Source organism: Taeniopygia guttata, chromosome 12 (genome assembly GCF_048771995.1).
Source record: "Taeniopygia guttata chromosome 12, bTaeGut7.mat, whole genome shotgun sequence".
In the NCBI taxonomy this organism is placed as follows: domain Eukaryota; kingdom Metazoa; phylum Chordata; class Aves; order Passeriformes; family Estrildidae; genus Taeniopygia; species Taeniopygia guttata.
Window position 1 is genome coordinate 15,012,819 of NC_133037.1, and position 26,292 is coordinate 15,039,110.

The following is a 26,292-nucleotide window of genomic DNA, read 5'->3' on the forward strand; positions in this document are numbered from 1 at the left end:
GAATTAAAACCTACAGCAAGCAGAAGACTGAAACTGCATCTTGGATTTCATGGGCAGAGGCTTCTGTGTGTGTGCTTACTCTGCAGTGTTACCTCTGAGCACAGCAGGTTGGGTTTGAGATGTTCATTATTTGTAAAACATCTTCCAATGTTTGCAAAATGTATGAAATTGAGCCAAAAAAAGCTGCTAACTTTTGGGGTTGAAATGCAGTGTTTTGCAACCAGAGGTTTTGCAACCAGCCAATGGCTGTTCTGCAGATGTTTCCAAAAGGGAGCCTCAGAGACTTTTGCAACAATGAACTGGAGCACAGCTGGTGTGGGTTTGCATCCCACACACAGCTCCATTCACTGCTGATTTCATGGGCTTTGAATGGTCTCAGAGAACAACCTCCAAGAGAACCCTGATACAGCAATAAAATAGAAAATGAGAGATATGGTAAACTAATACTGCCTCAAATTTCATGGTGTTTTCACAAAATGCATGGTTCAAGAACACCACCATTGATAACTGGATAAAGTTTTAGAGATCTATTACTGTTTGCATGACACATTTATTGGCTTGGATGATGACACTACTGATTTTTATTTGGAAACCGATGTCCACCTGTCCATATCAAACTGGGAGCTGATGATGTCAATTTTATTTAGTTCATTCACATAAATCTTCAACAACAAAACCACACTGCAGATTTGAGACCATTTTCAAATAGCAAACAAGCAAGGACCATCATATCTTGAAAGTATAATTATTTCCTGATAAAATATTTGTGACACATATATAGAGCAACAGTAAGGATTTAACTGTGTGGTTTTCTTGATGAAAGCACCAAAAATACTTGGAAGAGCTTCATTTGCATAATTTTCTTCAAATATATTTTTTTCCTAGGGTGTTAGTTCTATCGACCAGCAGGAAACAGGTTCACTGGCTGACTCGAGCCTGTAATCTTTCTTGTACAATCTGAAATTAAATCAAAACAAGAGAAATTGTGATAACACAATCAAAGGGCAGGGTAAGAATTGCCCTGATGTGCAGATGGTACTAGGAGTCAGAGGCCTGGGTGGGCAGAGCTGCACCTCAGCACTCCCAGGACCTGCACAGTCACACCTCTTTTTCCCATCACAGATGTGTGCTAAAAGCAGTTGAAGGATAGAAAATTTTCCTCATGGTAAATCTAACTGAGGGAAACACCCTCCCTGTCCCGGAAAACAATGCAAGCTGTACCCCCCAGGGTGTAATTATTTCCCCTCAATGAAATAGGAGCCTTGAGCCCTATAGCATCACTTAAACAGCAAATGCAGGCTTTGGGGGAAAAATTTAAATGCAAATTATTTACACCAAAGAGGTGTGTTCTTACAAACACTCCCTCAGTTTCATTTCTTTTGACCTCTGGTATCTGCTGATCAAATACATCTCAAAGCACACCCTCCTCCCTCCCTCCATATCTGGTACCTGGAAACTTTGTGCTCAGATCCAGACACTCTCAGGAGTCTTTCCACAGCACTCTGATCGTTGTTGGAGTTACTCTCAAACTGTGTTTTTGAATAAAATTGACCTAAACAACAGACGCAGAAATTATTAAAAAACACAAACCAGAAGAGTGTTGCTGTTTGTTTAAGCCAAATGGCAGCTCTAACACCAGGAGAGCAGCTCTTCATCTCAGAAAACAAACCAAAGATCAAGTTTGGAGACTCCATTAGTAAGATTAGAAAATTCCTCTGTTTCATCTGTGATCTCCTGTTATCGCTAACGCTCTCCATGGGAAGGTTCAGTCTTTCTCTGATGATTTTTTGCGATTATTTTTTCCTTGTGGTTTTTGGAATATGGAGCCTCTCTGTTTGCAAAGTTTCCAAAACAACTTCAACTTAGGTCCCACCAGGATTTTTGGAGCCAAGATGTTCAGGAGCAGCTGGCTTTCATTTCCTAACCATGATTGCTTACAATTTTTATGTCTATTATTTATAGTCTGTTATTGGACATCAAATGAATTTTCTGCATCAATCATGTCATTCCACAGCACTGTTGAGGTTAAGCCCAACTATTATTTCTGTCTTATTTTAACATCTTCTAAACCCATAGTGGGCTACTTAGGGTTGTGCCACTGGTGAGAGGAAAGGCATTGTGTTATGTGTTATGTGTTATGTTTCCAGGGTGAGACCTCTCCTTTTTGGAATTGCTGGGCAGTAGAAATTAAATGTCCAAAAGGAATAAATTAAATGCAAAGTTTCTCAAGAGCTCCCCGAAACAAACCCCTGACTACACTCTCATTTCAGGAGCTGAGTTACAAGAGCATTCTTTGCTGCACACATCCATGCTGATACACACCCAGAACTCCAGTGACTTTGTCCGAAAAACGGTCGGTGTTCAAGAAATAGAGCCCAAGGAAATCATCTGGAAACCTGACCAAGGAAATTTTTACTGTGACCGTGTCAGGCAGTGATGCTGTAATGCTCCTTTCCTTTTCAACTGACACTTGCAGCCTAGGAAGTAAATGAGGAAATTATTTCCAAGAAGAATGTGAAGAAAGAATATGTATTTAACAAAGTGACATTAATTAATCAAAATAATTTATTTTTTGCCTTTTATATCTTTGCAATTGCATTTTTCCTGATCTGTAGTTATTTTTAAGCTAGAAAATATTGAGTAGAATATATTTTCTCTCTCTGCTGCACAAGAGGTCTTGCAAATATACCAGGGACAATCTTTTGCTGATGAATACACCTTATTATCCATAATAACAAGAAATACTTGGATGGGAAAAAATTCTCACCATTTTAATGAGAACAAAGGTAGACTAATAAAATAATTCAATCTTTTTAATGAAAAAGTAATTTCTTTTCTTGGATATTTCACAAGTTTTTCAGATCTTGCCTTTCTTCTGACCCATTAATGTTATTGTGATCCCAGGTGGTCTTGGAGAACACAAAAGTCACTGTCATTTTGCTCCCTGCAGAAAGGATTAACAAAGCCACCCCCAAAGTGCTGATGCAAGGGCTCGGGTGCTGGATTGAAGCAGGATGATTATTCTGCTTGGCAAATTATACTGGGACAGAAATCCAGCCAGCTCTTGCTCTGTTTGAATTGCAAGAATAATTGAAAGCAGTTGTTGCAGGACTTGTTATTGTCTAGAACTGTGTGTGTGGGAGCAGTGATGTGTGTCCTGTCTGCCCCAGGCCAGCAGGGGATCCTTGTGGAGACTTAGTCCAGCAATATAAAAAGGCTGGGGGAACCATCTACACTCAGCTCTTCCTTGTGGTACTGAAGGATCCTGCTCTAATTATGCCAAAAAATAAAGTCTGCTTTTAAAGTATCCCTTCTCCTGTAGTGGACATTTAGTTACAGACAGCTATTCCAACATTTTATGCCTGCCCATAAAAAAAGTCAGCTTCCCAGATGGGAGTTATTGCTAAAACTGAGGAGAAAGAAAACCCCAGCCTGTGTGGAGCCAAGTGCTGTATAAAAGGGACAGTAAATGTCAAACCCATCACTTGGCAGTGCTCGCTCTGCCCTGGAGGAACACAAAACGGCTGCTGGTGGCACAAGGCTGCTCTGCATGGCTCCTTTCCTTTGGAACATAAATACATGAGCAGCAGGCTGATGGTGCAGTTGTTCTGATTGTCTTTACACAGGCATGGAGAATTAAAATAAAACTTATTTTCTATGAAGATACCCTGCCGTTACTCACACTGATATACTTGCTGGAGAAGAACATCTGGAAGCACTTACTTCAGGTAAGGGGAGGCCTGAATGAACAAAGATCTGACATATTTTGAAGTTTAGGAAAAGACAGGGAGAAGTTTCTTACCCCTGGATGGTGGAGGAGGTTGACTTTGTCCATGACAGCCAACTGTTCTTGTTGCTGTGGCTTACAAGGATCGCATGAGTGTAGACATGGATTTCCACAGGGGGATTCACATAGTTAATATCAAACTGCACAAAGTGATTTATTCCATCTCCAAGTTTCCCCGTCACTGTGAGTCCTTTAATAAAAATTTGTCAAGTGATTCTTCTCTTAAGGGACAAATGGTCTTAATAAACCCACTCCAGTTTTGCTACTGAAACCAGGGTCTCAACTCTTGTTTTGTGGGGCATTTCTGGATTGCAGCTCCACATGCCCCAAGATTGTAGTGGGGTCACTAGAGCTTGTTTAACCCCATGCTTCTACCTCCTGCACAGAGGTGTCTCTGTTCCATAATTAGAGCATGTCCTGCTGCCTGGGACATGTCTCCTCAATGACAGGACCACAGAAAATCTGCTCTACATCCAGAATATGCAGCTTTCTGATGGCACACAGGGACTGTGAGGTTTAAGGTCTCTGCATCCTCCAAAGCCTCAAGGGCTGGGTAGGAGAACATCCTAAGGACCAAGGAGGATGTGACACCAGGAGGAGAAGGTGATCTTCAGCCAGACCTGTGAGAAGTGCCCCCAGCTGTTGCACCATCAATATTGCCTAACAGAAAGGCCGAATTTACTACAGCCTCTCTGGTCAGTGCAAGGCAGCAGGTGTGATATGGCTCTTCATGAGAGGGGGTTATTCCCAAAAACACCAACTGCACTCACAGACCCAGTGACTCACCTTATCCTGGTATTGGGGTAACATGGCTTACTGACCTTGCTCTGGATCTGACAGCAGGTGGACAGAGGCTTGTGCTCTTTCATCAATATTTAAACAGATTCTTTCTGTTTGTCTGGGTAATTGCAAGAGAAGTTGTGGATGTTCATTGGCTGAAAGGAAAGAAGAAAAAATCAGCAACAAAAAAATCTAGCCTGTGTGCTGGATAGGTACAGCAAAAATAATTTATAGATTAATTCCTAAAACAGCAGTTATAGCTCTTATTGGATAGAATGGTTAAAAACAAAGCAATAACTGTTGAAAAGCACAACCAGACACAGCACTTTGATATGAATGAAACCAACAGATTTTAAATATAGAGTTTACTAAGGACAAGAAGCCCTTAAAAAGCTTAGGCTGAAGATTTGTTGTACTGCGTTTCTTATATACTTGAGCCAGAGAGGTCTTCTCATGGAACACAGGGTTATTTTCTACTTAAATGAAAAGTACTAGCCAAGGTCTGCAAGAAGAGGTAAAAGATTTTCAGAGTTGATGAAGTCAGAAAAAGCATTGTTGCATGAAGAAGTGTACATTACAGCTACATTAATAATTGAAATGAGACTAGGACGTGTGTCACTTACCAATAGTTGGTGCTCTTAGGGCACCTCTGAACCCGGAAACTGAAAGAGCTAAAATTAGTAAGAAGAGATTAAGGAAACATTTTTCCCTAAGTCAGCTGATGAACCAGGACAAATGCTGGGCAGAAACCTTTTTTACAGACTCTTCAGATGACTGTGGAGAGCTTTGCCTAAGACGAGATGTCCCAGAGGGGCACAACATGCAGAGCCTATTTCTCTCAGGATGGACCATGCCATGGGCCTATGCTCAGCTGGAGCTGGCAGGGTTTAGAGCTGTGTTTTCAAGGGTCACTGGGCAGTGTTGAATGCAGCACACCCAGCCCAGCCCCTCTGACCCCACTGTGAGCAGCTACCTGTTGAAAACATCTTCCTGTTGCTGCCAGTTTGGAGCTCAGAGCGCCACCGACCTGAAATAAAAGGGTTTTCCAGATGTTTTGTTGCTTTGGGTTTATACCTTGCACCTCCTTTCCTACCCTTTGAAATAGGGAATCTGCCCTGCTTGTTGTCCACTGACTTTCCTGGATACCCCAGGACTGGTGAATTATTTTGTTTCTACATCCATTTCTTTCAGCTTACTAATATATCCTTTTTCATATCTTTCATATTTATTTTCAGGAGGTATATATTTTTTTGATTTCTGAAAAGGGACCAAGATTGTTTTCAAATGTTTATAGTTAATTATAAAATATCTGTGGACTGAAATGCTTATGATAAAAACTAAATTGTATATTAAATGGGCATCTCCAATCCAAATGCATTTATATAAAATAAGGTTGATATGACCCTACATATGAAATGAACTTCATGGAATTATTCTGAAGAGAAACAGAGGAGGAGTACTTACCAGCAGGTGACCCACTTTTCCCTCTACGAACACCTGGAGAAAAAAAAAGATTATCTGTGTTTTACTCATGATTGCATTACATCCCTTACAGGAATGGTTCTGCTATTGAACTCCCCAGCAGCACTTAGAAAGAAACAGCCTCCAGAAACAGGGCAGCATTGTGATCCTCTCAATACATTTCTGTGAAAGAACTAGAGCAAAACCAAGGTTCTTCACCTATAAATTATTATTCAAATAAATACAGTTTCCAGAGAGGAAAAAAATACCTGAATCATCCTCAGAAGGCATTCTTGAGTGAAATCTTTTGAAAGATGCTTCACACGTGATAGGAAGAAGCAGAAAGCATCATTAACACCACTGGCTTGAAGAACTACTTTTCCTCAAGAGCATAAATAATTTTGACCTTTGAGACTTTCTGAATGGAAGATTTTCTCCCTTTGACCCTGTTATCCACCTAACATCGGCACAGACTCACAGACTGTGGTAGGCATTGCTTACAACTTACTTCAGACATTTTTTCAAATTTCAGGTACTTCCCTCTATAGAACAACCACCATGAATTCTTTTGTTTGCTTTGGGTTTTTTTGGGTTTTTTTGGTTTTTTTTGTTTTTTTTTTTTTTTTTTTTTAATGGAAAAGAAGAAAACATTTACCTCCTGCACGAAGACTGCTGGGCTTCTCATTATCTGTGAAGAGGAAGAGGGACAGATGAGTGTCATACAGTTAACACTGAATTACTTTACCCATGTCAACCAGCAAACTGAGACAAGGTGACAAGGTTTTTTGTGCTAAGGGATGGGTATATAGAGCCCATGCAAAACTCTATGTAACAGCTCTTAGACTACCTTTAGTTAATATTTAAACAAACTGTTTTCCATTTCAATTGTAGTGCCTGTTTCATCACTTCCCCTTTCAAAAAAATCCTTCATATTTTATTTTGAAAGGAAGCCAATCCCTGAACTCCTGCCTCCAATTTGCCTCGTTATATCACTATCAAATGAAGCTAAGTGGAAGTCAACAACAATGAATGAAGAAGAGCAGAGTGTTTCAGAGGGGCTGTTTTTACCAGCCTCAGTGGGTTTGTTTGCCAGCTCCTCCTGCTGCTGGGGTTTGGTGACCACCATGGAAGTGAGGGGTGTGACAAAGCTGTACCGCAGGGACAGATCCAAGGCTTGGGCCTCCAGGGCCTTCTGGTCCTCTTCTTGGGCTGAAATACTAAAGTCTGTGTTAATGATGAAGCAAAAATATATAGAGACTATGAACAAATCATCTTCGGATTACGTATTAGCTGTGCCTCCACAGATATTTATTATTGAAGGGTCAGTAGTCCTATGGGGATAACTCAGCTGTTCATGTGCCTAAAATGATGGAAATGCTTCATTCTTTGCAACACTGGAGCCTATATATGGTTTAAACACATAAAAGTAATAGATGTATGGTCTTTGAAGTATCTTATGGACATCCATATTGTTCTAGTGCCTAGCTGTTGCCATTTCCTTATCTACAGACAATATTTCTGGGTGTTCAAGAACAGCTCAACGCAATCCATACAACTGACATCTATTTCATAGTAATTTCATGCAGAATGTATTACATTACGTGTTCATATATATATGAAATTGAATGTTGTAGTGCTACCATAAACTGAAAGTCACATCCATGCTCATCATACAGTAATGTCGTATTCTCCCAGTATCTTATGTTTTTGATACTGTCTGGAAAAATCTTTCTGTTTCTTTGTGTTTTCTGATCATATAATTTGTGAATAAGGAATTTGTGTTTTGAGAAGTTAGAAGTTTGTTATGTGAAGCATTAAAATCACTTACGCTTCTTCCAGAAGCTGCTGAATAGTCAAGTAAGCCCACAGTCTCTCTATGAAATTCCCAAAGATGTACTTTTGATTTTGGAATACTTGCTCCTTCTCTTTGACATTTGCTTCTTCCTTAAGAGTCAAGTTACTCGTGTGCTGAAGTGGGAGAAAACTGACCATCAAAAGAACAGCTCCATAAACTTCAGCTCTATAAACTTCATTTTCAGTCACATTATGAGACTTAATATCTTTCAGTACCAGTTGCCCTTCAATTTTGTTCTTTCCCATTGGAAAATGCAACCCCAAAGTATCTAAAAAGCATGCATTTTAGATTTGTATTTCTGGACTTGAAACAATGATGAAAAAGGGAGGTAATTAAATTCTATTTCAGCATTTTTGAGATGAATAATTGAGATTTCCTACTTCATTGTAACAATAGAAACCTGAAAGTGCTTAAAATGCTAAAAATATTTGGATTTTGTTAAAGAATTAACAAAATTGAATTAAAATTTCTGTTTACTTATTTGTGACTATTCTTCAAGGTTTTTCTTTTGTAGCAAATTCAAGAGAGGGTAATTTTAACAAATTATCTGAGAGATCAAACAATGGGAAAACAGCTGAGAGCCTAAAAGTAACAAACATATACTAAATACAAAAGACTTATTGAAGCCTCCTATTGTGCCACAAAGGACAGAAGGGAGAGATGTTTTTCACACTTAGTAAACTAAACACTTACTGATTGAGCTTTAATTTCCACTGGCAAAAGATCCAGCTCATTACTAATTTTTCCAGACACTATAATTTCAGATCCTTCAAAAAACAGCTTGAAATTGTTCTTGGTTAATCCTTCAACGGAATTTTCTGGATACTGCATTTCAATTTGCATTAATATTGGGGTAGCCACTTCTTGATAAAAACCCTAAAGAAAGGCAATGAGACAGTGAACACACACAAATGACAGCAAAATTGTGCAAAGCAATATGTTGAAAGTCTAAAGCCCTCTTAAAAAGCTTTTTCTTTAGTAGTGCGAGACTACTGCAAATTCAGAAATTGTCCACTTCCCCTGGACAATTTATCTTCTTACAGTACAGAAATGTGTGAGTTTTCCAGTTTGTTTGAATGCAATTGATTTGAGGACTTTGAGTCAGGATAACATGGAGGGTACAAACCCTCAGATACCCCAAAATTGCCTTCCTCCCTCCGCTAAAGTAACAGGTAAACTCAACCTCAACATTTTATCTCAGAAAAATTTGTGATTTTCCTGCTAGAACTAGATATAAGCTGTAGCTGATAGATGGCTTTCCTGGCACATTCCTTACTCCTGACCTGGAGCTGCAGGGCTGCATCAGCATTTTCATAGATACGCCGTGCTATTCCCCCATTGCTCAGGGCCATTTTCTCCAGGAATTTATAACTGACATCAAACCCAAAGCCAAGGCAGAAAAGAGCGTATTTCCCATTGATTGCTTCCTGAACCTTTTCTTGAATTACTTCCACATTTTTCTCACCTGTAAATGAAACAAAAGTACCATTGTGGGTTTGGGTCTTTTCAAGTGCAAATAGATTGCAGCAGGTTAATGGAAAATTCTGCCTGAAGTTTTTAAAAATAATTCAGAATAAAATACTAAAAAGATAAGGGATAGAATGCTGGTAATTGAATTGGAAATGAAAGCACAACTCTGCATATAGAGTGCCAGAACATGATTCTCCCCCTTAATGACTTTTGTTAGGTTCTACTGATGTTGTCATGGCTAAGTGCAAAATATTTTATAGGATTACAAGGCCAGAGGAGGTTTTTAGTACAGAAGGGATACACACTACAAGTTAGCAACACGAGGGATGGATACACTTCATAAAGCATTCAAAAGACAAGTGCCATCCATAAAAATTATGTGTGTCAATTCAGAGAAGAATGGATTGGTTAATGGTGCAATTCCAACAAATTGGCAATGAACTCAGCCATGCTTCTCTCCCAGCCCCTTTGTGTGACAGAGGAAAAGACTTTCACACCATCACCTTGCCCCATTTGAAGAGCTGCTGATGGCCATGTATGGAGAGCTTTTTATCAGCATTTCCAGGCAGAAACTGTCACTGCCTGTAGCAATACCATGGCAGCAGCTCAGATTTTTTTCCTTTTTAGCTGCTTTGCTAAGGAAGGCAGCGTAGGCAATAATGCCTGACATGCCACCCTGACCTGATTTCTAGCTGCTGGATGTGGGGAGCCCTGGATACTCACTGTGGCTGTGCTGGGGAGGCAGCACTGTGAGCTGAATTTTATTAAAAAAATAAAATCAAGAAATCCCAAAGCAGAATGGCTCTCACAATCTAAAAGGCAGAATGATCTTATTAAGGGCTTACAGATAAAGTACTGTTGCTGACCTTGGAGTGATGCTGGTGCCACACAAAACTAAGAAAAAACCCTGTAGAAGACAAGGGGTTCAATTTGTGCCATTGCACTGGGAGTTGTTGCTTATTTCACGCGATACTGCAATCTCAGTCCTTTGGTTTGTACTGTTACAGCTGAGCGCTGATTAAGACTTGACAAAGAGCGCAGAACAAGAAGCACCTTGAAAATATCTTATGTTTGAGGCACAGAGGGTGAAGAAGGCCAAGCAGTATGCCTCAAATAGGACTGTACACAGTATCTGCAAAATGTCCGTATTTTGTCTTTAGGCATTTTACTTTTCTGTTTCAGCTGTGCCTGGAGTATCTCCAATTCCCTTGAGTTTATAAACCGGGAAGCCAACGGTATGCAGCAAAACAATTCCCAGCTAGAGGATGTGCAGCCACAGGCAGGCAGGCTCTGCCATCACTCCCTACAGCCCTCAACAGAGCCCTCTCGTATCCAGCAGTAGCTCAGAGTATTCCAAAGCTCTTCTAAAGCACAGGCTAGGTCTATCAATATTGGGATGCAAGTGTAAAAGATAAAAAACCCCAGGGGAGGGAGGACCGTGAACAGCATTCACTCACCAGAAGTGGGTTGGCCATCTGTCAGCAAAATAATCATGGAGATGCTGCGCTCTGGCAGCCCCTCGGCTTTCTCCAGCACGCCCACAGCAGCCAGCAGGGCACCACTGATGTCTGTGCCTGCAATGAGAGAGCAGGCACCGCTCACCTAAACAGGAGACTCATCTGCAGAGGCCCTGCAGACTTGTTGAAAGTTTTCTGCAGGAAGTAATCCTTCCGAGAGAGGAGGATTTAGGGACTTAGCCTGCTGGACTTAATTACCGGGTGTTATATTGCAACGGCAGCGCCGGAGTATTCTCTTGGGAGGATTTTCCACACATATGTCATGGGAAATACAAACATGTCTAGAGCTATTAAAAAGTGCTTAAGTAAACACACTGTCATCTGTTAACCTATATTTAAGAAAAGTTTCCCTGCCTTCTATAAGTCAGAGAAAAAGAGCTGAGCATGATTGGGTTTATTGGTGTTACCGCCTGGGGTAAGGAAACTTCTGTTCATACTGACAGCATAACATTAAAGGGAGGCAGAGCCCTTGAGATGTGCTTAAAACGAAATAATATCACCAAGCACACTGACTGAGGCAGCAACTGAAATGCCACATGTCTGTTTTGCCTGTTTTATTTATGTGGCATGGCTTACAAAGGAGTATAACTTTGGATGTGCTTCTTTTGTTGGTTTTTTTTTTTACAAGGAGAAACTCAATATAAAAAGAAAAAAATCAGCAAATCGCTGTCAAATGTTGAGTGAATTACCATTTCTCTGTATAAAAAATGTGCTATCAAGTAATCTTCTAATCTAATCTTTTATCTGTGATAAAAATTGGAAAGAAAGTTTGGTGGCTTTGGTTCACAGATCTGCTGTAAGTATCTCTTACATAATATATATCTATCTCATAATGAAGTCACCAGTCTGACCACTCACAGGCTTTCTTTCCCACTCATCACTCACAAGTCTTAAAAACTGACCTGCTGTGTAAGCACTGGTGGTAGCTCTGGGGCACTATATAACTAAGAACAATAATTATTTTCTAAGCAATTAATTCTACTGGGTACATATTTGTGGCTACAAGCACAAGTACCTCCCCTGGCAGTGAGAGTCTGCACCAGTGCTGCAGCACTGGCCACGTTCTCCTCAGTGGCTGGCAGCAAAGAGCTCTTCCACTCCACCACTTTGTTGTTGAAGGTGATAAAGCTGAAATGATCTTCTTGGCGGAGGTCCTGCAAAATCTTCAACAGGGCATCCCTTGTCTGTCCCAAGGAGAAAACAGTGATTTTGATTATTTCCACTTCTTTGCCTGAACTGGGGTTGAAATTACAGTATAATAAGGGAGTTCTCTACAGCTCTGTTCCAGAAGCAGCCCTATGCCTTTATCAAACCCTGATGGTATGCTTTAGGTTGAGACCATCAGAAATAGACAAACCACTTAACTTTCAGACACAAAATCCAACCTATGAGGGCTGTATGGGGCTTGTCTGCTCTCAAGCAGAGCTACACAGTCATCAGTAAACATAAAACAGATAACAGATGAATTAACCCTCTAAGCTTCATTAAAGAAAAATATAAACACAAAAAGTTCTGCAAAAATACAGAAAGTTCTCTCTGCCTCAGTGTTTAATACCCATGAAAATAGTTGTGTCAGACAAGAGTTACTCCTTAATATCTTCAATCTATGCATATGTATTTTCAAGCATTTCTGTAAGTCTTTATCTTTTGCTGTGTACAAAACCAGTGTGTGCTTCCAATGAAAAATTCCCAGTTGCTTCCTCAGAAGGCTGGTGTGTGTGTGCCTGCTGCTAACACAGGTCATGCTTTGGGGGAAGTTACCTGTTCAATTTTTCTGCCTGTCATGGAGCCACTTCGGTCTATAACAAAGATGACATTTTTGGGAAACACTGGCATTTCTTGGGGTGCAAAGTAATGGACAAAATACCCATTGACAATCTGAAATACAGAATGTGAAATCACCTATAAAAGTACATCTAAAGAAATAAAGAATAAATCTTAAGATTCTGGCATAGCAAGAAGTGGGGAGCATGCTCAGCATTCTGCTCTCTCGATGAGCCCAAATAAAATAACTTAAATTAAAGAAAGTAAAATGTATTTCCTAGCTGGAAGCAAGACTGTCTGTAGAGAGAAAATTGCCAGAGAGCAGCATGCATACATACATATATATTAGACACCTCAGTGCCATATGTATGGTATATGCATATTATCACTGTGTATCACATTACCTCTTTATTGTTACCTATGAGTACATCTCTGCCGAATGACTGTGGCTGCCACCTTTTAGCACACCTGTATATACTTCATTAGTGAAATGATATGGAAAATACTCTATTTTATTCCCTAGAATATGCATTGGTTCATAAATATTTGTTAAGTTCCTGCTGTATTTAGTTATGCCTCAGTTATCACAAAAAAACACAGAGAGCAAGCATCATTTTAAGTTATATAAATCACATTCCTCTAAAATGTGTTTACAAGAAGCCAAAAATACACTCTAGAGGAGCCAAAATAATAATAATTTAAAAAGAGTGTAAAGAGACTTCTATGAAATACCAATATAGATTGGGTATTTGAATAAAATTTTAAAGATTGATTTTTTTTTTTTCCTGAGTGATCTTTTTTTGTAATTTACCTAGTGTCTCTGGGGATTATTCAGTATCACCCTCAGTTCCTGTTGACCCTGGATTAATGGGAAGAGCTTTTTGTGTCATTCTTGGTGTTTCAAAGCAAATGCTACTGTTTTGCTGATTGCGCTTCACATTCATACTTATCGGTGATCTAAAAGCATTTTCATTTCTTTTTACCTGTATATCACCTGCAGTGGCTTCTCTCTTAACATCATAACGCACAACAAAATCACCATTGAGGAGCGTTTCATCAAGTTCAGAATTCTTCTTCTGTTGATCTAGAGTTGGCTTAAATAAAATATGAGCCTGCAAAGCAATCAGAAGGGAATATCTAAAGCAATATAACTCAGAGCTCCACTGGCAGTAACCTCTGGCAGCTGCTGCTTTACCTTGGTTTCATTCTGCACTTTGGTGAGTGCCTCAGTTAACTCGTTTGTCATGAATGTGCTGTCTGTCTCCAAGAAGTGAATGCCCTGGGGCTCGAAGATGTGCACATCGATCTGGTAGAGGAGAAGATGTGAACATCAGCGTCTCAGAGGGAAGGTGGCTGTGCTAAAACCCACTGCACTGCTCCCTGCCCAGCCCTCCCCAGGACAACTCACCTGGAAGTGCTTGACGAGCTGCTTGGGCCGGACCTTGATGAGCAGCTCATACTTCCCCAGCTGCCGCTTCAGCAGCTCCTCATAGCTCAGCTGAAAAGTGACTTTGCTGGCAGCTGCGATGCTGACTGACACGTGGAACTGCTCCAGCTTTCTGTCTGTAATTCTGGGAGGAAGAAAAGTGATTTACGTCCTTGTGGTGGCTGCAGTTTGTGAAGTGTGCAAAATAATTTGCACACTTTTATTGTGGCCCCTCCAAGGGGTCACATGGGATAAATAGAGTAGCAGTAAATATGTTTCATCTTAGAGAGGATTTTTCACATCACAGGTGCTGCTATGTACATCACATATTGTACATTACATTAATGTGTCACGGGTGTGAGCTGAGAAATGGAGCAGAAACCCCTGCATGCCTCAGAGTGAATACCTGTGAAGCACAGATTAAATGTACCCTGAAACTGTAATATCTGTTCAAGTGCCATGGTCCTCTGTGCTTGCACGAAGGCAGACTCAGCACTGAGCATCATCCCAGTGTGGCAAGGTGCTCCTGAATGACAGTGACCAAGGCTGGATGGAGCTCTGAGCAGCCTGAAAGGTGTCCCTGCCCATGGCAGGGGGCTTGGAACTAAATGATCTTTGGGGTCCTTTAAGGATCTTTGACCCTGAGATTAGCTCAATTAGTCAGAGCATGGTTCTAGTAACACCATGGTTGTCTGTTCAATCCCTCTATGGACCATTCACTTAAGAATCAGATTTGATGATCCTTGTAGATCCCTTTCAAGAACATTCTGTGATCTGTGATTCAGTGATTCTATGACAGCAAGTCCCAAGGCACTGGTAAACAGGGATGTTTCCTACTGGAGCCCATTGCAAGACCACCCATACATCATTTATATGTGAATTTATATATATGTTTTAAAAATTATATATATATATATGTATGTACATATACACACACAAAGGTACACTGTCCCTCCCACCAAGAGCCCAAGATTGATTTTCACTGATTTGACCCCACTGGGATGTGGCTATCACCAGGATTTAATCTGCCCCAGCCAAATAAGAAGCCAAGGAGTGGTGTTGGAGCAGTCTCACTCAGAATAGCAACATACTTGACGAGGCCAGCGCTCTGTCCCTGCGAGACTGCCGAGTCATACTCATTTTGAGCAGCAGCTTTCTCCTTTATTATCCCTGGGTATACTTCACCATCAATGGACCTGTTTGGTTTCCATGAAAATTAATTTATATTAGAAGGAATGCACTGTGAAAAGAAAATCAACAGAAGTTTTTTTTTTTTTTTTTGTGGCTCTCTGGGCATGAGCAAGGGAGACTGGCTCTCAAATCCCTCCCAACCCAGGAGAATGCCAGGAGCCACCAGCACAATACAACCCTTGTCCTTACAGACACAACCCTTGTCCTTACAGAGCCTTGAGGAGGCTGGAGCAGGAGAAGCACCGCCACTGAGCACATCACCCACCCTGTGCAGCCTGGCCCTGGGCACCTCTTTTCCATTTGGCTGCTTACTACTTAGCCCCAGAGAGCATTTTTGCAGAGGACCCTCTTTGTGCTCTTTCTTTGAGCAGGAAGATGAACCCCCCCGAGCTGCCTCCTTTACACTGCAGGTGAGGACTGGTCCTACATGGAGAAGTTGGTGATGAAGGCTGTCTTGGGTAACTCCACTTCAAAGGTGGCCTCTCGGGACTCATTGGCTCGGTTGACAATTCTGCTGGTGATGACAGTGTGAGCAAATCGTGATGTGACCTTGCAGTCCATGTGGAGGCTGTATATTTCAACAGCATGCTAGAAAAAAAAAAATAAACAAATTGAGACAGGCTGACGCAGGTTTTGTTTTCAGACCATCCTTACCTGGATGATGCTGTTGGAAAAGTCTGATGAAGAAATCAACTGTTAGAAAGCCTGGCTGGAACTGGGGAGGGGATTGTTCTGAGCCAGTCTGCTTATTCCCTTCTCTACAGCCACAGCCACTGTCCCATGCAAAACCTGCAGCTACATCTGCATTTTGCTGCTCCACAGAAGCTTCTGCTGAACCTTTTTCTCTCCTTGGGAGTACAGTGAAGCTGCTGCTGCATCACCCCAGTGCATTACCCTAGAATTTCCTCAGGAAGATCAGAAGCCTGTTCAAGCCAGACTCAGGGAAGGGTCCTGGTTTTTGTGTGACAGTTTATTTGCTCTCCCAGCTGTTGGCTTTGCTTCCTGTTTTCCAGCTTGGTATCTTGTGTCCCACAGGATGTTTAGCAGGCTTGAAACCTCGCATGGGCTTCCCAAGCACTGGTTACACCTCATTATTTACAGAGGCAGAGATATCCTCTGAGCACTCATGTTTCTCCTCGTCTGGTTCTTCCAGGGCCCCTGATGCCCAAAGGAGGAGGGCACCATTCTAGAGCTGCCTGGAGCACCCCAGAGGGTGGCTGAACTGAGAACTGCCTGGGGCACCTGCCTACATGGACACCTCCCTTTGCATTTGAGATGTCCCTCTAAAGGTCTTACCCATGTTCCAGCAGTGACACTAAGAAAGGCTGATCTGGATATTACCAGCCTCTCAACAGTCCAATAGCTGATTAAAATAAAAAAGCTCAGGAACAGAGCATATCATTGCACTTCTATTTTTATTTTTCCATCCTCAAGTCTTTTGAATAGCTAATTGATCTTTAGCTATTTTGATAATCAATCTCCTGTACTTTGCTTGGTGGCTTCTTCTCCATTAGGATACTGGCCTAAATTCAAAACTTGGCTGCCTTACCATACTCACACCTGCCCATGGCACATTCAGAGCGTGGTTTTGCCACACTAAATGCACACATAAAGAGCACCAAGCCCCAAGCTGTGGCTCACTGGGGAAGTGCAGGCATGTGGTGGCCATTGCTGCCCACTGAGGATCCTTCTAACACAGGAGGAGCTTGTCCTGTGCTAAACTTGCCCTGTGCAGAATCTCCTCTGCTGCCACGTGCCCAAGGGATGCTGCAGGGAGGAGGATCTGCATTTCCTGCACTCACCCAGCCCCAGCAGCATTTTAGGCTGTGGCCAGCACAACCCAGGGCTCAGTAGGATGCAGCACAGGGAGGAGCTTTGCTGTACCCCTGGTGAAAGAAGCAGAGGACCAGCCCCAGGCATGTACCCAAAGGCAAAGGCACTGTGGGCCCATACACCCCATCCATGGCTTCCTGCAGAGCTCTTGGCTGCCCCTGAAGCAGCCACAAAGCCTGGCCCTGCCCCCCTACACCTGCCTGCATTTCAGTTCCACGTCACCCTTTTAATAGGCATAATGGATAGAGAAATCTTCTGATTTAAAGCATCCTCTTCCTCTCTAATTTTGATGTTTTTAAAATGCCACCAGTCACCACTGTGATGGTGCAAAACAGTTTGCTCCTCCAGATGGTGCAAATAACTTTCTACTTCCCTCTTTTCCATTCCGTATTTATTATTAAACACTCATCAGAAACCTCTTGGTACTGCATAGTGCTTGTTTGGTCCTGTGTCAAGATCCAAACCTCATCCAGTAGCCAAAGCAGAGTTGCTGATCTCTCAAATTTGATATCCTACATTCTGAAGAAAGAGAATCATCAAACACATTTGCAAGTGTCTCCTATTACATTTGTACTGTAACAGCCCAAACAAACAACAAAAATGACCTTAAAAGGACCCAAACCTCTAAAATCTCAACACAATCCACCCAAGTCTCCCTGGGAGTGGTAACCAGAGGAGTTACCTGCACTACCTAGCCAGTGACCACGATACCACCACATCAGCAAATTAGCAAATGAGATATTGATATTGAATAAAAATAGAGCAAATACCTTCTGATCATTAGTTTCTGCTAATACTATGAGTGAGGAAAAGACCATCAATGCAAGAAGTGTTCTCTGCTCCATTTTGGAAAAAGCAAATTTTCAAATGAAATCTCTATTTATCTTAATCAGTTAATGAATAACAAGTACTTGGGGATATCATGTAGACTTTGAAGAGACACAGAAATGTAATATTTACCCATTAAACATAAGTAAAACTTGGACTTCGTTAATGCTTATTTTCCCAACAGATCTTTGCTCTTAAACAGTAGAATTTTAGTGTTTCATAACACATAAATTTAAGAAATTTCTATATATTTTTTTAAAAAAATTAGATTTAACTGTGTCACATGAAATCCCTTGGGCAGATGACTTGGTCTGTGCAACAAGCTGCAGGAATCTCTACCATATTCCACAGTAATAATTTGAAAGGGCACATCCTTAACATTATCACAACCACATCAGAGATTTGGAGATTGCCAGGACAGGCAACATTCACACAAGATATTACAGCTGATGGCTTTCTCAACCTTTGTGCCTCCCTGCCCAGCTGGCCATGATCTTTGGTAGGTAATGCCATTCATTAAAATAATTCATAAATTAACACAAAGATCCTGTGGAAATATAAGCATCTGTGTTTTCTTCATGCCTGTTTTACAAAGTGTCCATGTGGAGAGCAAGCTTCTAGTGGCCTTGGAGTTGCAAGGAGACACTAAAGCAGAGCTCAATAATTTATTACTTACCAGACTACAAGTTCACAACAAAGAATGTGCTAAGCACAGCCTGGTCTTACAAGCCTTATGCTTTAAGTAACTCTTTAAAAAATAAACTTTATTCCTCTCAGGCAGACTGTTTATACTACCTGCAAATACCATATTCTTTATAGCAGGATATGTAAATATATATATTTTTTAAAAGACAAAAAATTAAACTGCAATACATTCGATTAACTTGTACAACTCATGTAATGCTTTAATCCCTTAAAATACACAGGATTAGGCACTTAGTGACCCAAGAACTGCAAGAGCCAAAGCTTTAATTAAGTGGATCTGTCATCAGTTTTCTAATGCCCATGTGTAAAATCACATTGATGTTAAAGAGCTGCTTTTGCTCCACAGATTAAGGCTGCAGTGTCAGCTCTGCCCCTCACATTTTTTAGATGAGGTCCACATTAAAAGACAAGAAGACAAAAAAGATGACCAGTCCTTATTGTCACACTTGGAAGCAGCAAAATAAATGAACATGACAACATCCTGGAAATTGAGGTGTTTGCCAAATCCCACTTTTCTGGCAGATACCTTACTTGGCTTCCCTGTAGAATCTGTGTGGGACACAGAGGTTTCTGTGCTTTGTTAAATCAGCACCACGATAGCCAAAGCAGGGTCTGAAATGCAGCATCCCCCCGTCCTGCTACCCCACCTGCAAACCTGCAGGTCAGGCCCTTGTGCTGCAGTAAGAAAAGCAACAACATTTTGTCCCATTTGTCCCTCACCATCATTTCTGTAACTATTGAACAACCTCCTTCCAGCTTCCCAACACAGGTTAATTAAGGAGGGTTTGTTAAACCCAATGCAGAGGCTGCTCCAGTATTATCAGGGCAGGATTTTTTCCACCATTACTTTTTTCATGCTCTGGAAGTATATTTCTAGGGAAAAGGCTTTGACAACGTACCTGTGAGGAGCCTGTGCTCCATGGAGAAATTGTGCCTGCTAAAGTGAGAAGGTGGGGTCTGGCCTGCAAATAATAATATTTTTAAGTGAAAAATCAGGGCAAGGCAATGGGCCAGCAATATAATTAAAAAAGCTTTCCCATTAAAGGCAAAGGGTTTGCTGCTGCCTCAAGGGAGCTCCTCTCCACAGCCTCTCTGTGATCTGTGTGGGCATTGTCACATTTCATCTGTCACGTGTTTGGGACACAAAATTCAAATGTGATACATTTCATGGTGCACAGAGAACTTTGGCATCGCTTTTACCTCTTAATCATACCGAGTCTGTGTAAAATAGAAGTAACTTCTTCAACAAAGGTGGCATCTGCCTTACCATCCCCAGACATCCCGCAGGGTGAGTGGGAAGCATGGCAGGTGCCCACAGAGGCGCCTCTGTGTTTATATCCAGCTGAGGGGAAACATTCTGGAGTTTGGGAGAATACAGGTTTGATGATTAAGGCAGCAAATTAAGAAGCAAACTGCATTGAAAGAAAAACCAGCTTCCCCTCAGGGTGTGCTGGTGTTGTACAGAGACGCTCGTTGGGTTCTCACCTCCATGGTAAGGCAGGACATGGCGGCTGGGCCTGGCGCCCCACGTCTCGTTTGGTCCAGTGGGACAGGAGGAAGAAGCTGCTGGGGAACGAGCTGAAATCCCTCCCTCAGTGCTGGGGCACTTGGAGAGCGGGGCCTCTGCCCTGAAGGGTGTGAAGGGAGAGATGTGGGGGAGAGCTGTGAGGGGAAAGCCATGAGCGGGAAACCATGAGGGGAAGCCGTGAGGGGAGAGCCATAAGCAGGAACTACAAGGAGAGAGCCGTGAGGGGAGAGCTGTGAGGGGAAGCCGTGAGGGGAGAGCCATAAGCAGGAACTGCAAGGAGAGAGCCGTGAGGGGAAACCGTGACGGGAGAGCCATAAGCAGGAACTACAAGGAGAGAGCCGTGAGGGGAGAGCTGTGAGGGGAAGCCGTGAGGGGAGAGCCATAAGCAGGAACTGCAAGGAGAGAGCCGTGAGGGGAGAGCTGTGAGGGGAAGCCGTGAGGGGAGAGCCATAAGCAGGAACTGCAAGGAGAGAGCCGTGAGGGGAGAGCTGTGAGCGGAAGCCGTGAGGGGAGAGCCACCACCCTGTGCCATGCCGGCACCCTGAGGGCCCTCGCCAGGGTGCTGCTGTAGGCAACACAGATCTGGTGAAATCTCCAGGTTTCTGTGCTGTCCCTTTGATCAGCTCATCCTCAGCTCCCTCTTGGTGAGGGCATGGTGTGAAGAAATTACACTGACACTGACTGTGTAATCAGGGTGTTTTTTCCTTGCATTTGACAGACAAAATCATCGCCTGTAGTGCCAAAGTGCCCACAGAATTAATCCGAGACCAAAGTGAAATGAATCACCACAGTGTGCCAAGCTGAGTCCAACAACCTTTTTTTATTAAACAATTATAGCAAACACTGTCCAATACATAGAAAGAAAGCATGTAATAAAAATGAACATGGAAATTTTACTCTTTGACATGAATATATTCCCTGCTTAAGGACTTACAGTGGAAATTAGCTACAGTGACTTTAGTGCAAGAAACAGACATTTTGAAAAATGTTACAACAATCATTTTGGTGAGTCATGTCCAGCTCCACTGTCAGCCAAAGACGCTCTTGGCTGGCTCATCCTTCGGTTTCTCAAAGACTGTTTCACCCCCTGTCCGAGCCCGGCTGAATATGGAAGGTGCTGCGGAGCCCATTTGTTCTTAGAAAAGAAAACCAGGAGAGACAATCAGTGAAATACCACCCAAATTCAGGGAGTAAAACTAGTGCTGCTGAAATACATATATACACATGTGATAAATACTTCACTTGTTCCAGATGTTCCAGAGGTGATCCTTTCATTTGAAAAGGGCAGTTAAGTTAATGTTTTACTCTGCTTAATTGCTTCTAATCAAGGAGACTTACCACACTGCCTCATCACTTGGTAGGTTTTGGATTTAATTTCCTGGTTTTTGGCAAGGTTTCCTCTGGCTCCTTTGAGGTCTTCTTCCTTCACTGGAGGACGCTTCTTTTTCACAGGGGCTGGCTAAGAAAAAGACCCACAGGTCAGTATTTTGTGTTCAAAGCACAGGGAACAAAGCTGCCTCCACCCAAAGGCTACAACATACAGAGTTGCTAACACAGTATTTCATCTATTTCAGTTCTGAAATTACATACTCAGCTACTTCAGATCTTCCCATAATCACAATTTCACTGCTCTTCCCAAAATCTGCTACCATTCTTACTCCTCTGAAATAGTGTTTTTATTGTACAGCCTTTGAAAGAGCAATGGACTGCTTAATTAAAAAACCAAATTCTTAGATTTTCTCTGTCCAGCCCTACCTGCTTATTCTGCAAGTACTGATTGGTAATTCAAGAACCTGTCCAATATTTGGAAAGGAAAAATCACTTACTACTTCTTTGGGAAGCCGGTCAGAGAGATTCCAAATCTAGACTTAAGTTCAAATAAACACTTGACCCATAGTTAATAATCTTAAATTTAAGGAACAAAAGTATTTGAGCACTCAACAAGGCTCTCTACTGAGCACATCTGAAGCACTGGACTTGGACCCCAAAGGAGAAGGAAATGTAACACAGAAACAGATGCATCATCAGGTGGTGCACTGCAATAGCCAAATACTAATCTGTTCACACTACAAGGAAATAGGGATAACATTATTCCACTACAAGGAAATAGGGATAACATTGCTTCATCAGCCTACCCCTATCTTTAAATGAGGACTCCACAGTCAGGCACAACCTCACCCTGCAGCAGCCAACACCATAAGCATTCCCTTGTCAGTTTATTATCTCATGGACAGATTTTCCATGTCCCACCAGGCAGCCCTCATGGCAAGATTCAGGGGCACAGGGATATGATTAAGAGGAACAGAAGACTCCCACACTCCAACTCTAAACACACTGAAAGATCAACAAGAAACATCTCTGACCATCACTACATACACAGAGCTTCTGATATTTGGGTTCTGGCAGTGGTGGAGCCCACTCAGGCACTTCCAGGCACTGCCTGTGAGGCTAAAAGCAGCTGTAGAGGGAAACAAATCCCTCAAGGCCTACAGATGGCTGGAGCAGTGAGTCCCAGGGAACTTGCAGAGACAGCGCCTGGATGGCTGGCTCTTGGACGGGTGGGCTGGCTCCACTGGAGCCTTCAGAACATTTTCTGCCTGCTGCAAATTCCTGGGAACGCTCAGAATAGCTCACTGTCAATCCCACTTGCATGTGCTGTGGGAAACAAAACATTTACGAGATCTCTGGGGAAAACACTCATGAGTAGCCAAAGCCAGTGAGGGGAAAGGGTGTCAGCAAACCCTTCAAAATTCTCAACGGCTCCTGCATGGTTGTTCAGCTGGTGAACCAAACAGCTCCACAACCAGGGAGTCACCTGTCCTTCTGGAATGGCAACTGGCATGTGATGGGAACAGTCACTCATGCTGACGGCACACTCCACAGGCAGTCAACCCGGGAAGGAAAAAAGCCCCTTGTTTTACTAAGAGCAATGTGAAATCTGCAAAGGTCCTTCAACCATTTTTGGTAACAGTTACTGTGAGACTTCTTCCCATCGGGACAAGGGAATTTCTGGGGACAGGGTGAGGAAAAGTGGCTCTTGACATGCACAGAGATACAGCACGGCTGAGCAGAGCTTTTGAATGTCACCCAGTTATTTTAAAATAAACCATCTCATGCTTTGATCGCAGAGGATTTTCCTGCAGGACAGTTGCTGCGGATTAGTCGGCCCCAGCTGAAGAGCAAAGCTGGTGAGCAGAGAGGTTACAGTGAGCCCTGGCCAGCAGCTGCCACTGTCACAGCCCCACCACTGCTACTGCTGAATTTCTGAGCAGGGTTTGCCAGGAGCCATTCCTGGCACAGGCAAGCAGCCTGTGCTTTATCTACTACTGTCACAAGCCAGAAAGCGCTACTTTACAAGACAAACAAAGCAAAGAAAATCAGCTGAACTGAGTTACTCTCTATGGCTGAAGAACTGTGCTCTCCTACTCTCTCTGTGCTCCTACTCTCCATCCCACCAATCCTGTAAAACTCTTACGCTGATGAAAGCTCTGCCAGCACATGCGACTTGTGACACAAATGTAACATTTACCTGAAACCTCACCATTTCTGAGCTCATTTCAAGAGCACGTTGAAACACTGATTGTTGAGGTATGCATTAAAGACAAACCATTAGTTAAAAAATGAATATAAAAGTGTTCATTTTATACAAAATTTCAGTCTCAAATACCTTATCCTAACAGTTAGAATTTTCAGTCATACTCTTTTCTCTTGCATGTTAATACAATGAACTTTACACAGTGACATTTCAGCACAGCCACCTCTTTGCAAAACAGAATTTCAGAATCACTGTCTGAGAAAGTGTGTTAAAAAGGCAGAGATTCCTCCATCTGTGAAACATCTCAACACAGAGAAGGGGAAAGGATTTTTCCCTTTCTACACAAATAAAAATATTTAAGGTAACTAGAACATTTTAAACCTAAATTAATTAACCATGGAGAAAGCAGCTGCTTTCCTTCTTCAGAATGAAAGAATCCTAAGAATATACTCGTTAAAGTATTTTAATCACACAAGTTACAGAGCAGAAAAGCTGAATTCACTGGTTAACGAGAGGAACTCGCTAATAAGCATTTCCAAGCGCAGCATCCAAACCAGTAGCAGGTTTGCCAGGAGCTGCTCCGAGGGCTGGCAGCGCACAGATGTCCCCGTACCTGTGACATAACTGCGGCGCTCCCTCGCTGAAATCCCTCCCAGGTCGTTCCCGGCTTTGAGTAAATCCAGCCCGTGAGCTCTGCGAGCGCCTGTTGTTTTCCTGAACTTATATAGAGCATCCGAGTGAAGTCAGGGGCCAGGTCATGTTCCCGAAGCGGCGGCGGGATGATTCAGGCTGCTGCTGTCCGGGGTTTATTCCTGGCGATGACTCGGGCGTGCAGCACTCACCGGGCCGGGCTGACGGGGGCAGGCAGCTGCGGCAGCCGGTCCCTACCGAAACGCTACCCCGGGAGTCCGCTGCGGCTCTGTTTAGAGCTTTAAAAGGCAAAATGTTGTTATGGACACAAAATTCACTCTGAACCCTCTTGGGGGAGAGAGGGAAAAAAAGAGTCGGCATCGCTTTCCCAGCATAACAAAATATGTGTTCTCTAAAGATGATTCAAACCTGAAGTCCAAAGCGTAACTGTGCCCTGAATCACTTCAGCACAGGGATCTTTAACAGGGGCGTGTTTTGTGTCTTTTGGAGAGCTAATAAAGTAGGGTATGGTTTTGCTCTTACAGCTCTCTGACCATGTTCCAGAGCTGGCTCTTACACAACTGAGAGAGTAAAATCACTTTCTACTTCCAGCACTATCAGCAGGTTTAACCATTTCACCCACATCTGTACTGGAACAGCTTACTCAGACATGGATAAACTTGGTGTTCCCCACTGTACTTGCTGACAGCAGTAAAACCTTTTTCAGAACTTTTAATATTTGTTCTCTAAACAATTTTTAAATTAAGTAAAGCCCTGCCATCTCTGAGCATGAATTCTATTTTTCATTACGGGGAGAGGTTTGAGTGAAAGATTGTTTCCCTTTTGGTTTTTTATATTAAAACTTTACATCATGCAAAAAAAAAATCAGCTTCTCCGACAGCAGTCAACACCTACAAAGAACCAAGACTCCAAGCCAGGTGGGTTAAAGTGAGAAGGGTGGGCATGGCAGACCTCCAAACACCTTCCACTAGAGATGAACTGTTGTAGTGGTAGAAATCTGCCCTAGCCTTTCCTCAGGCTCTGCCAGTGCTTTTAGGGTACAGAGAAGCACAAAAGGTCACAAAACATTTGTTTTCACTATGAAAACATGACATCAAACCACAGCTCCAGTGCTGTATGAGCAGGACTGTGGGATCTGTTTGCTATGAACTACTCCCCAGGCCTCCCAATGCCCAAACTGCCTTTAAGCTGAACTCTTTCCAGGCCTGCGATCTTCTCCTTTATTGGGGGAATTATTGTAGGCTAAGACAGAGTTTGGATGTTACTATTCCTTAGGTTAATTTTCTATTTTAAACTCATGTCTTAGTAACCAGAAGAAGCATTTCTGCACAGCAGCAGTGCCCTTAGTAGGCCAACAAAACAGAAGAATAAAGCATTGACCTTAGAAAAAACAGATTTTTTTTTCTATTGTACAAAGTAACAGTGCTCTACTAAGATGTTTCTCTACAGACCCACAAGTGTCACTATTCTGACTATCTATTATGACAGGAAAATAACATTCTGCGTGTTTAAAGCAAATATTTAGAATTCAAGACACTGAACTATTATTTTCCCTTCAGCTTTCAAAATTGCTTCAGTTAATTGGTACTGCATATTCCTCGCTCAAAAGCAACAGAGTTGTGCTTTCATAGCAATTTAATCTACACAAACAAAATCAAACCACTCATACCTTGTTTGCCATTTGGGGCAGGTAAAGTGCTTAGAGAGGCAGGCAGCACATCCTGGGGTTTCTAGAACATCCACAAAGCTTGGAGAGTTCTGTCCTCTTCAGTTCCATTTCCTAAACCAGCACTCGACAAGGGGCACAACCATTTTCTTGCACAGCTTATGGGCTATTTTTCCTCACAAAGAACCCTGCCTAAATCTACAGTTACTTAAACTTTAGAGTAAAAATCCTGTTCACCTGGTTGAGGTCCTTGAGAGCTGTTAAATGGGACATGAATGACAATGGAACAGGATGG

At 42.3% G+C, this 26,292-nt stretch overlaps 2 protein-coding genes across 4 annotated transcripts; both read right to left on the reverse strand.

Annotated features, from left to right (window-relative positions):
• Positions 1 to 530: 530 nt before the first annotated feature.
• On the reverse strand, positions 531 to 17,964 carry ITIH4 (inter-alpha-trypsin inhibitor heavy chain 4). 3 transcript variants are annotated; one of them, XM_030283156.4, is made up of 22 exons: positions 17,855 to 17,964; positions 15,679 to 15,839; positions 15,152 to 15,256; positions 14,043 to 14,205; positions 13,830 to 13,940; positions 13,618 to 13,746; positions 12,632 to 12,748; positions 11,886 to 12,054; positions 10,811 to 10,927; positions 9,167 to 9,348; positions 8,577 to 8,759; positions 7,857 to 7,996; positions 7,097 to 7,245; positions 6,684 to 6,716; positions 6,032 to 6,064; positions 5,541 to 5,594; positions 5,191 to 5,229; positions 4,609 to 4,722; positions 3,803 to 3,977; positions 2,323 to 2,477; positions 1,450 to 1,552; positions 531 to 957 (listed from the first exon to the last, which is right to left on the reverse strand). In XM_030283156.4, the coding sequence occupies exons 1-22, from the start codon at positions 17,927 to 17,929 to the stop codon at positions 882 to 884; spliced, it is 2,583 nt and encodes an 860-aa protein (XP_030139016.4). In that variant the 5' UTR covers positions 17,930 to 17,964; the 3' UTR covers positions 531 to 881. The 3 variants fall into 3 exon arrangements, with proteins under 3 accessions (XP_030139016.4, XP_030139015.4, XP_030139017.4); XM_030283155.4 differs by having other exon boundaries at positions 5,191 to 5,238; XM_030283157.4 differs by lacking the exon at positions 5,191 to 5,229.
• Positions 17,965 to 20,946: 2,982 nt separating this feature from the next.
• MUSTN1 (musculoskeletal, embryonic nuclear protein 1) lies at positions 20,947 to 24,586 on the reverse strand. Its single transcript, XM_030283021.4, has 3 exons — positions 24,294 to 24,586; positions 21,484 to 21,604; positions 20,947 to 21,280 (listed from the first exon to the last, which is right to left on the reverse strand). The coding sequence occupies exons 1-3, from the start codon at positions 24,411 to 24,413 to the stop codon at positions 21,174 to 21,176; spliced, it is 348 nt and encodes a 115-aa protein (XP_030138881.2). The 5' UTR covers positions 24,414 to 24,586; the 3' UTR covers positions 20,947 to 21,173.
• Positions 24,587 to 26,292: the final 1,706 nt, after the last annotated feature.